At 44.5% G+C, this 12502-nt stretch overlaps 1 protein-coding gene across 3 annotated transcripts in view; it reads right to left on the reverse strand.

Annotated features, from left to right (window-relative positions):
* Positions 1–5684: 5684 nt before the first annotated feature.
* The window catches only part of LOC135906441 (uncharacterized), a 31532-nt gene continuing 24714 nt past the window's right edge, over positions 5685–12502 (reverse strand). For all 3 annotated transcript variants that reach the window (XM_065437834.1, XM_065437833.1, XM_065437832.1), the window contains 2 exons: positions 8435–9220; positions 5685–7452 (listed from right to left, as the gene is read on the reverse strand). In XM_065437834.1, coding sequence (XP_065293906.1) covers positions 6932–7452; positions 8435–9170 — 1257 coding nt within the window. In that variant the 5' untranslated portion in view covers positions 9171–9220 and the 3' untranslated portion in view covers positions 5685–6931. The remainder of the gene's footprint in view (positions 7453–8434; positions 9221–12502) is intronic.

Here is a 12502-nt window from a genome sequence, read left to right on the forward strand (position 1 = left end):
CGCCGACAAGACGTCGTATTTGCCGCAGCGAATGGCATTTGTGATCGTTAGCATTGACACCATTATTCCTTTCCATGTTTCTCGCACCACCGCATATTTATTGTAGCCCCAAAGTGCTCCATGTTTCATTATTATGTCATTCCGTTTCCCCTTCAGTCTTAGGTTATCTTGGTGAATGGCCGAGTAGCCGTTTTCTTTATGTATACACCAAGGTTATTTATGGGTATGACTTGCTCTTGAAATGATACCACGTCATTGCTCTTCTCTTCAATACAGAACTGTTATTGCGACAAAGCAGTTTGGAAAATGACCGTCCCAAACTTCAGAAAAATTTGCTAACGGATAAATTCACTATTTAAGCTAGCGTATCAGTACTTGTTGCTGGCCTAATTGGGTCATCTTCTTCTCCGAAGTTAAGATGCAACCAATGGAGGAATAAAGCTTTCGGACAGGAAAGCCGCTCTTTCCTTTCTTAAAGCTTTTTTCCGCCCTTATTTTCGTCTTCGGACAATTTAAGCTAGCGCCATGCAATTTAGTGACGTTTAGCATATCAACAGTAATGAATCTGCAAAGTTAGGAGCGCATAGAACGATTAGGTCCTTTGCATAAAGTCGCAGAATTTGCCTCAGCTGACCTTCGGAACGTTACAGGGCATTGAGCAGTGAGTCTTTTCGCAACTAGTAGGTACAGGATTAAATATTCATTTAGTGGAACTATGCAAAAGAAAGCGTTTCCGTAAGAAATGATCGGAGCTATATATGCCCACGGATATTTCTGGATGCTTGCAGTGAGACTAAAATATCTGGGTTCGCGTACTATCAGCTGAATCGAGATCAGGTTTCGTATAGAAGTAAAACGTGTGTGAAGAAGAACACGCTGAAGAAATTTTCTCACTATATATTTATTCAGCCTTCCATAAAACATTTCCAAGGTATAATATGATGCATAGCTGGATTATATATACAATAATATAGCCGGATTCTCCAACTAAGCTCATGATTTCGCATAACATTCCCACACTAGCTGCACGCACAAAAATCAGTCGACTAAAATTCTTGCATAGTATTTTGTCTGGAAAAATAAATATATCTGTACCGTCATACTTAAAGTATATCGCAAGAAGACCGACATGTAATACTCACAAACACTCCCTACAACCAATTTTTGCCAAAACAGAGGCCTTTAAGAAGCGTTTTTTCCCACGCACAGTTTCGGATCGGAACAGTCTACCTGAGTTTGTTTGTGAGGCTGAAAATTTTGAAGAAGCCCTTGAACTACACTTGTTGTCTTAAATATCAACCTAGCCAAACTGTTATTATTTCTGGTGCAAGTACTGTTGTAAATTATTTATGTGCTGTTCTTTTTACGTGTGTGTGTGATAAATACCATACTAGTGAAACCGATGTGTTTTATTGTCGCGCGAATGTTGTTGGAAATTATTTCTGGGCTGTTCTTTTCCCATTTCATTGTAATTCCACTCCTGCTTGGGCCACATTGGCCTGCAGCGTTGTGAAATAAATAAATAAATAAATTTAATACCCTTCAATAAAAACAGCGCTAAACGACAGGACGAGTGAAGGGACACAGACAACAGCGCTGACAACCAACCAGCCCCAATGCGTACTCTTCTGCAGCTTTAATACCCTCCTTCGAACAGTGGATTAAGGTATTTAGAAAAATTTCTTTAAGTAAGCCATTGAACACTAGTGCTTAAGTTATCGCGCGCTTATTTACGGAATACCAGACTTATAATCGACATTTAGGATTTTTGAATTGTTCAAACGTATTAATTTGAAAGCAATTATGTTAACTACTCACGCGTGTTCACCTTCCCGGTGCTACATACGACAGTGCTGAGCTATTTAGACGTTTTATGGGGAATTCAGTTGAGAAGAGCAATTTGTGCTCGCCGGTGGATATAATACGTAACTGATGCGCTAACCAGGCGGGGACATTCAAGCGGATGGAAATGAGCACTACTTTCAGAGGGCAAACCTGTATAGTGGGTTCATACAGACAGACCTAATTTACCACACAGTGTGCTTGTCGCACAAGGTACGACCCTAAACTCTTAATTTAGAATGAGACCTGAGAACGCGAGAGGTGGCACACCACGCGCCTAGTCTGTCTATTATTTATTTTGCACGAATGATTTCTCTTGTCGCCTCTCTTTGTTTCTAGATATTGCTACAGCTGCCTGAAATATTAGTCGATATCTGCAGCTCCTGTAAGCTCACCGTCTCTTTCTAATGTAACATTCACATCAGACAAAATGCCTAAGTAACATTCTCATCAGAGAAAATGCCTCATCTTGTTGACGTACGCTATCAAGTGCATGCTTCCATCGCAAAACAGTGGAGCTTGGCATGCAGTGGAGCTTGGCATGGCCGCATGCAGCAAAGTAAAGCTCCCCTTCTGCAATAAGCGTACACTGTATAATAGCTTAGACCCTTATTCACTTTAACGGTGCATATTATTTGACAGTTTACTTCTGGATGTGCGCCAACTGGTTGCGCATGGTGAAGAAAGGCCATGCGTCGAGAATTGATTGAAAAACAAAATTAGATTTTCCAGAATCTTGTGCACGCATGTTTCCCAGAGCCGCCAGTGCGCGGTTAGGACACACGTTTATGCGTCAACGCGTTTTTTCAAAAAGGTTTGAACCATATTCAGTCGACGGCCAACCGCCGGGACGAGTAAGAGGCATTTGAATTGATAAAAGCCTGCGTTTATGCAATTCCACGCAGTCATCTCGGCGCATTTCCTCACACTACCAACGTTTACCCGCTGATTTTTCAAGATCTAGTGCACACATAAGTTTGGATAGTTTAACCCAGTGTCGCCAAAGTACACTTTGGATACACGTTTATGCGTCAACGCGCTTTTCAATAAAGTTTAAATCGTATTCAGTAGACAGCCCACCGTTGGGACGAGTGAGAGGCATTTGAATCGATAAAAGCCTGCGTTTATGCAATTTCTCGCACAGCCTTCTCTGCAGTGCATTACCACACACTCTAGCAACGTCTACTCGCTACAGTACCTTGACAAGATATGCCATTGGCTGAGGCATATACGTTGGCGATGGCGGTACTATTGAACTTTTCACTACATTTTTTGTTTAGAGCGTGCGTCATTATTTGCAGTTTTGAGCCGTCTATTTCTGCTTTGCTTTCCGCTTGCCTATGTGGTTATGAGTTGTGTCGGCGTCACAGACATATAGTGACGGCGGCAGATGGCCACCACCCGCCATTGCAGGCCAGTCGCTATGACGTCGCGCTGCTGAGGTCGAGGTCGTGGGTTCGAATCCGGCTGCGGCGGCCACATTCCGGTGGGGGTGAAATGCGAAAAACGTTCGTGTATTAAGATTTAGGTTCACGTTAAAAACATCCCAGCTGGTAAAAATTAATGTGCGGGCTCCCAGTAAGTCGTGATTCGCAATAAGATCGTGCTTTTTGGTACGTCAATTCCCATAATTTAATTTAATTCTTTATTTTCAGATGGCTAAATTAAGAAACCTCAAATAAGGGCTACCCTTTATGGGCAGCTGACTGAATGGTGGAAGTTTTGGCGATGGTAGTTAAAAAAATATAATGCGCTTACTTCCAAGAATAGGTCTGCCTGATTTGCATGATTCGCAGAGACCCTGTAGGGTGTTAATTAAAAAGCGGGAGAGTACAGGTGTCGAGCCCGATCGAGAGTTAATCAACTGTGCAAGGTAGGTGGGCGCGTGAGCGTACATTAGCATAGGAACGTTTCAAGTCCATGCGATGTAATTACGTTTCTCACTGCAAATCGCGAAGGATCCGGCTAGCACTGGTGGGAGCAACGGGCATTATTATTAATGCTTTCGGGGCCAGATGATCACAGGATGTTCTAAATATTGGCGCACCAGGAGCCGCTGCGTGCGATGATAAAACAAAAGATATACAAAATACAGAAACGCTCGCAATTAGAATTTCTGTGACAAGTCGACGTCAAGCCGATGCACAGCACGAGAAAACCAAAGTGGCTTTGGTTTAACGTGACTTAAACTTAGTTATACGAGCGAAAGCTCTGTTAAGCTTGGTTAGGCACGGTGCTTCTGTGCTTCTTCCCGGCTAGCTGTATCGGCAGGCTGTCTCAGAGTCAGCCTGGCGCCTACAGTGAAGAGTTGACGCGCTCCCACCGGCGCGTGCTTCATCAATCGCGAAAGTGAGAGAGTAAGCACCGCCGAAGCAGCTGGTAAGGCTCGTTTATAGTCCGACGTTTATCGGCGCGCGGGCGAGCGTCCCTCGATGCCGGGCGCGTCGGAGCGCGTTGGCAGCGTCCGGCTACGTTGGCTACTCCAGTGCGTTTAACCATCGGTCGAACTGTACACGCTGTTCTAGCCAACGTGACGTGACGTGTGTGCGCGGTCACGTTACGTCGGACTGTATTTAACCCTTTTAAATCTTGGCCTAGTCACGTGGTGCACAGCGGCGAGGCTGGAGCGAGCGTATAGCTGCGACGCCTCTCCGCAGCGGAGCACGTGACGCAACGTCACGCCTTCACACTTGCGCGCCGGCGGGGCTGAAGGTCAAACGCGCGCCGAGATCGACCTTGGGAGTTGTACCTCGAGGAGCAGAGCTTTCGCTCTAAAAATAGCGATGAAGAGAGAGGAGGAAGAAAACAAAATACGGAAAGTATCGAAGGCACTTCATTGCGTTTCCCGTGAGGATCACTGGGACATGTAATACGTCTCTGTCCATATTCATCGATCACTTCGTCACTGTAGGTAAGCGTTTAAGAGCAAGCGCCATGCTACCGTGATTGCGGAGATATTTGCGGAGCTAGCCAGCCACTGAAAAGCACAGCAAAACATTTTTTATTAGGGCGATTTTGTTCACTATGAAGAACGGAAATTCATAGCGCACTTAAGACAAGGACAGTTACAGGCTGGCACAGGACAAGCGCTAGAAGTGTCTTTCTTGTGCACGAGTATCGAATCTGCGACCTTGGCTTTATTGCATTATCATTTATTGTCTATTCTCTATTGAATACCAGTCATTGAAAGAAGAAGGTTTTGTGCCTTAAGCTTTCAAAAAGCCTGTATTCGAAGGACTTGGTGCTACGAATCCGGATGCTCCACAATCGTCTTCTCTTTTCACTTCGCCTTGTCTAACAAGATTTATTCCAGCGAGGGAACGCTCTAACGTGAGACAAGTTTTTTTGTGAACTCGGCCACTCGTTTGCAAGAAAAGCGAAGCCCCTTAGGTTTTGAGCGTGAATGAAGCGTGACGCACTTAAATGGGGCCTCACTTTTCTTCCGCCCTAGCCGCTGTCCTCCGAGGAGCGAAGCTTGCCCATCCTGTGTTCGAACTTTTTCGCAGGGCTGAATCATGAATGGCTCGGCCGGAGTGCTCAACGAAAACAGACAAAGTAACATTATAGTTCCTTTATTTCTTGAGGGACGCGACAGCTGTCGCGGAGCGCACCGTAAACAGACAATGACGCAGGTTTCTTTCTTTCTCTCATTTTTGTAGGTATTGTAAATGTTAAACTTTTGAATTTGGCGGCAGAAACTGTGCCCGTTACGATAATAAAAAAAACGTAAAAAGTAGGCGGGATGGCTAAGATTTCTTTGTAACTCATTTCGGTAGACACGAAGGCAGCGGCAAGTATTTGCCGGTAAAGGATAATTTCTTTTTGGCATTATGTGAAGAATGTAGCGCAACAAGTAATATTTTATTGGAAGAAAAACTGCAGTGAGGGACAGGTAACTGGAACACATAAGGGTAATAAATTATAGTCCGAGTTCTAAGTCCGAAACAGTCATCGTTGCTATGTGGTACGCCGTGGTGCAGGACTCCCGTTGCGCGGCAACACTCATGGATGGATGGATGGACACAAAACTTTAATGATTGTCCTGAGGTACGCGACTCAGCGTGCTGCGGGCCGCTCCCACGTTGGGACAGTCAGGCCATGCCCGACCGCCGCATCGTGGGCCCTCTGGACAGCCCGTAGTTGCGCCTCGGCATCGGGGCTCTTGATAGCGGAGAGCCACTTGTCCTCATTGATTTGTTCTGTGCCTCGTAACGAGGGGCAATGCCAGAGCATATGGTCTAGGATAGCGATGTCATTGCAGTGCCTGCAAGAACTAGTGGCATAGGCAACACTCAGGCATATTTAATAAAGCCCATAATTTTTTATCAGCGCCCCCACAGCAGAGCGGCCGTTTCGAATCACCCGCAATGTTGTATGCGGCAGCACAGCACCACAAACACACCGTGTGTCGTGACAACACAAACCAGGCATTCGTTAATTATTTCGTTTCAGCTTTAATGCTAATTGATTCTTTTTACAAGGCACAGTAATCTAGCGATGTGGGCAAGTTGGAATTTGCGAATATATGGTAGCTGTCAGTGCAGAATTATACGGGAATAAAAAAGAAACGCGTTACCTGTGTACGTGCTATTTGTTTTTTCTTCGTTCCTGTGCGGTTCTGCGCTGGAAACTACAATCGACAGGCACTTATTGTGAGCCTAGTTTGCTTACACAGCATAGATGTCCTGTTAACGTTACAATGTTTGGCTCCTTTCTAAGAGTTTTAGTACGATAACAACATTGCGCCTGTTATAGAGCGAGAGAGAGTGCGATAGAAGAGAGTAGAAAGGCAGGGAGGTCAATCAGTCTCGCGTCCATCTTGTTATCCTGCAAACGGAAACTGGGATTTATGGGTGAAAAGAGGGAAAGAAAAAATAATTAAAGAAAGAAAGAAGGAAGCAAGGATAGAAAAAGGAACAGAGAAAAAAGGAAGAAAAGGTAACACCGAGGGTCTCGCTTCATCAGGAGGCGCGCATCAACACCACACTTAGTCACTGAGGTGTGAAGAATTCAACTGCACTATTCGCATGTCGCTTTCCGAGCTTGACATATTCACTGTAACGTCCTCTTCTGCGTGAATCTCTGCGGCTTAGAATACGCGAGGTATAATTCTATACTTGACTAATGAGCAGTACTCTGTCCAGTACTTTCCGTACTTCTTTGCGCACAGCCTCTCGAAGCGGTGCGTTCGGTAAACGAACCAGCCCACGAGGAAGATCACGTAAAAGTACGGCACCACGCTTTTGTTCCCCGATGGAAGAACCCAGCACAGGGCCGTGAGAATTTCGAAGACGTAGTTCGGGTGGCGACATACAGACCAGAACCCGGACGCCACAAGGTACTTTGTGTCGTCGTTACCAGAAGCGTCTTTGTACGCTGCCTTGATCACTTTTGCTGGCGAGCCCCATATGTTGCAATCGCCCTCCTTTTCCTTGACCAACTGCTTTTGGCGTTGACACCAGCAAGTCGACAAGGTCATGATGATCCCAGTGACCAGAATCAATCCCGCCGCAACTGGACTCATGTCCGGTGGATTCTCCACCATGTAGATGCTGGCCAGTGAGTACATTGAAGGCACAAAAGTGATGTGGCTCCAACACATGTAAAAACCTGCAGATAAGCAAAAAAAGGTGGTTGCGCGTGATAAATATTTTTTTATCGTTTGTCTCTTTCTTAATTTCTCATTGTGTGTAGTCTTCATCCCCTCCTGCGAGGTGAATCTATTTCGTGGGTATGAGCCACATCGTGAAATCGCAGCAACAATGTACTTGTGAGAGTGCAGCAACGACCTCATAACAATTACATGGAATATTACGGTTGAGTTTCGTAAACCTCACATCGGTTATACCCACTCAAATACTTCAGCCGATCCTGATGCTGAATATAATAGCGAAGGGGCGAAAGGACTACCGGCAAATAACACTTAGGAACGCAAATCTTTGTGAATTAGGCCATTAGGCCCATATTCACAAAAATTACGCTGAAGTTGTCAATAAGAGAAAATGACACCCACTCCTGATGCTGACTACATTATTAGCAAAGGCTGCCAGCCAGTTTAACAAAGCAGTTACGACCGCAAGCGTTCGTGTATTCAGCTGTTGGGCCCGTGTTCGCAAAAAATTCTTACGCTAGAATTGTTCATAAGTAAACACTTCAGCCAATCCTCATACTCAACATAGTATTAGTGAAAGCGGATGGCCAATTGAAAAGAGCCCTTATGAACCACACAAAGCTTTGTAAATCCGGCCCCTGGGCCTCTATTTTCAAAATAGGTCTTACAGTAGAATGGTTCGTAACATAAAATTTCAGGGAATTTTTGTGCTGGTCATATTATTTGGCCGGCCAATGGTGAAAACACTTATGGACGAAAAGCTGTGTGAATTCAGCCTCTGGTGCCGAGTTCACAAAGTTTTCCATTCGTAAGCGCTCTTTGAGATTGACCGGTGGACTTCGTTATTCACATATCCGTCCTCATGATTGGCTGCAATTCATTCTTATGAAAATATTATAGCATGAGAACTTTTTGCGAATACGATCCATGGTGATTAGAGGACAAAGCGCAGGTAGTTTTGTTTTGGTTGCTTACGCTCACCTCCTCTGTCCACGGTTATGTCCATGGTCTGCATGTAGAGGTCTTCCCACCAAAAGAACTTGGAGATGTACGCAGTCTGCAGCAGGGCCGACACTGCCACGGCCCAGTTCCAGCCGCTCGTGTCCACCTGCGCCTTCCAGCAGGCGAGAACGAGGAGCTGCCAGAGCATCATGCCGAACCGACTGTTGGTCCACATCTTCATGTCGAACCGGTCGCCTATTCGAGGATAGAGCTCGATGCCCCAATAGAAGTCGAACACGATGTTTCCCGTGGTGCCGAACTCTCCGGGCGAAGGGTCCATCGTGCCCATTAAGAAGAGCAGTGCCGACACGAATGTTCCTCCCATCACCAGAGCAACGGTGAAACCGGGCAGCGCTTGGTAAAGCGTGTAGCAAGGAAGGTCCTCTTTCAGGAGGAAAAAAACGGCTATTGCCATTGTCAGCGCGTAGTAGGTGAAACCATTGTTCCAGTAAACGGGTTTGTGTCCCGAAGACGTAGGCGGGCCCCAGTACTTCTTTCCCCGTAGCGCTTCGATGGACAGCGAACTGTGCAGCGCGAACACCATCAGGAACTGCCAACAGTCTCGGGGTCCCAGTCCGTAGGCCGTCCACGATTCCCATAAGAAACTGAGGAAACCAGACTCCAAGGCTAGAGATATAGTGGCACAGTGCGTAACCACGAAGGAGACGCTGCAAATGACCACGTTGGGCACAGTGAGCATGAAGGCGAGTGGCATGGCAATGTACCAGAAGATACTTGACGGCAACTTCTCGGGCTCTTCCACATCTGCACGTAATAAGAAGGCATGTATATGTGAAGCAATATTTGAAGCAAAGCGCTAGAAATTAGGGCCCTTAGCATACATCGTCAACTTGGTTAAAGGCTTTGTTAAGTGCTCATTAGACAACAGAACTGTTTCTTTTCCTAGTTTGTGCTTGCTCAAAGACGCACCTGCTGCAAAGAGGAGACGCACAAACATGAAGACTCATTGATTACGACACTGGCGACACGTGTCAATGTGTATTCCTTTTTCTGTGTGTCCTGTGTGAGGAAAATGTGCTTTATAGCAAATACTCACTGCTTCTGTGGAACAAAAATTTTTTGTTCAATTATACACGTTATGTTTGGTACCACGGAAAAATATGCTTAAGAGCATTTAGCAGGCCGGCTTTTTACATTTAATTGCTTATTCAAGGTATCCATAAAGGCCATCAACATGATGTTATCACATAAGAGGAAAGTCATGCAGCCCTTTAATGAGAATTCAACTACCATTGAAAGACGAGTGTAATTGTAACGTCAAAATAACAGTAAAGAAAGTACACATCAGGCGCATTAAATTGTAACGCCAAATAAACAACCAAAAGTAAAAGATGCGGATCATTAACAAAGAAAGAATACGATAACATGGTGCAGCCATTACCAAAGAATGGTCCACAGGAACCATGTCAAATGAAAGGTCAGGTGTTTTAAATGTGCTCAAGTTCTTAAACTTTAGCTAGGTCACTATAAGTGGGGGTGTTTTACGGAAGCTTATGCCGATCTGTTATTCTGCATAGCAGAAATTTTGCCACCTAAAGAGATGTGGCGACATATGAAAAGTATTATTTTGTTTGGATGTTCTCGGCGCGGAAGAAGAGCTGCCGGTTGAGCGAAGAAATCACCATAAAGTGATGCATTATGGTAAAGGTTTCCTGCTAGTTGTCCAGCGAACATTCCCTGTCTTGCTTTTGGACATAGAGTGGGCGCCATGGCACAATTTCTCGCTTCACATGCATATTATGCATGCACATTGCCGCTTCAGCCAGAGCAGCTTTTCGTAGGCTATTAGTAGAGTAGAAAGAGCTAAGCCCTAGTTATGGAGAAGACAGGCAAGAACACGATTTGCATCGTTATAGACATCTACTTGGTAGCCATGACCAAGAATGATTAAAATACCAGGAGACTCTCCAGTATTTACGAAACCTTATGAATGACATTGAACAAAACAAAGGCATCTTAGGTGATCGCCAACAGTGTGAATGGCAGAAGGACGCAGGAAGCGTCTGCGTAGTTTTCTGTGACATTGGTCATATTCCTAACAAGAATGGAATGGAATGGTATCTTTGGACTGCAGGGCACGAATACAGTTGAATCTTTTAGCTATCTGACGGAGAATACAGTCATCTGCAAACGAAATCATTTCCGGTAGAGGAGTAGGAACTGAAATCGACAAGGTCCGTTATTAATGTATAGCATCGGGGCCCACCTACCACGTTTCACTCGGCATCAATTACATCAATCGAGGACTTCGCCACAAAGCCCCGTCCTGTCAAATTGCATGTGTGAACGGTTTAGTATTGTTCCAGTTCATAAACTTTGCGACCATTACCTAGCAATGAGATATAAGCAATCACTGTTCAATAATAATCACGCCTTCCTGGATATATTTGGTCTGGAAACATATATTATGCCATACCCTACCCGTCACCAACAGCATTGGATAATTCCATTTCGTAGAACATACTTTGGGCAACAAATGCTATGGTTCCCTGTTAATAAATAAATTACTCCAATACAGTCCGCATAATATCAAGGAAGCTCTTCTACTGTGAAAATAAATGCAATGTTAATGTAGGCGTTAAGAAAAGTGACTATGTATATTGTATTGTGTGTATATTGTAGTACTGTATATTGGCGTCCATTCATATTATGACTTAATTTGTGTAAAACCTTTCCACGCTTTATTGCTTTCAATGAACTCGCCCTTATGTCCTGGCTGTTTTCTATGCATCAGGGAGGCTCGGGTTCTCCTCAAGTGGCGTCACTTTTCTCCCGAGCCTACCCTCATCCTTGAGGTGAAGAATAAATTTGATTTTGAACTTGAATTTGTTGATAGATGTTCCGAAGCACGATTGTGTATATATACACTCCCTCTAATTCAAAGCCGCAATATCTGCGCCCTCTTGGTGGTGCTCTTGTAAACATTATTAATCGCGTACCACATGGGTTCCATTAAGTGGAACGTTTCTTGTGAAAATGTTCCATTTTTTAAGCGCAACCATGAAATGTGGAACAGCTCTCCTCAAGTGTTGGCTCTCGAGGCAGGCAGGCTTGTTTGCGCTGCTTCTATTGACTAATGGGATTATGCGTAAGTTTCACTAATTAAGCTTGACATCTTAATCTCGTTGAAAATAATTTCCACTTAGTGAGAGAAACACTTCTGCAAAAATGTTCGGCTTATTGGAACTCATGTGGAGAGAAATTAAGGGCGAAGTCCTCTTTGGCGGAAAAGCCGTCTTATTAATGCACTCAAGTATACTGCGAATCACCTTCCGTTTGCCGGGACGACGCCGGAGCCTAGTCTTAGTTCTCCTGGTGCTTACCCCAAACATCAAAAAAGCGTACTACTAAAATTTGCCTTTGTAAGCTTAACCGAACTTCAACCAAACGAGAAACAATGGAATATTCTCCATTGGTCTTGTTCGTCTCGGGCATGGGTGCGCAAATCAAGGTCACATAACAAGGCTCTGATTAAGGACACAGTTCGTCTGCGAGCACGGTAGTATAGCCAGACATTTAATTAGAAATACAGGTCTGAAATATTAAGAACGAGTTGTTAATGACTTCGGCAGCAATGCCATACTTCTGAGAAGCACAATTTGTACACTGCGCGGGGTACAGTAAATTGACTCAACAAAAGCGAAGTGTCAAGAATCGTTATCGGTGATAAGCTAATCCCTCGCCTATGTCGTAAATCGAGTACTACAATAAATACGTGCAAAAATAGAACATACTTCGGCAAACTAAGGACTTCATTTTTACTCGCTTGCGAACGTTATTTCTGTATTTTGACGACGCCCAAGAAACTGAATAGTTGTCAAAATTTTTTGCTCCGGTATATGTCAAACCTACACTCGGCGTAGATAGAAACGTGTGCAGCTTTTAAGGTAACGGTCGCAAACTGTTGCTATGGGTTTTAACGGTGATATTTCTTGCTGAATTTAATTCAGAGGCTGGTCATATTTTTCGGGGTAAGACAATGAGAAAGTCAGCAGGTGTACCTGATAGCGAATATTACAAACATTG

Source organism: Dermacentor albipictus, chromosome 5 (assembly GCF_038994185.2).
Source record: "Dermacentor albipictus isolate Rhodes 1998 colony chromosome 5, USDA_Dalb.pri_finalv2, whole genome shotgun sequence".
NCBI classification, from domain to species: domain Eukaryota; kingdom Metazoa; phylum Arthropoda; class Arachnida; order Ixodida; family Ixodidae; genus Dermacentor; species Dermacentor albipictus.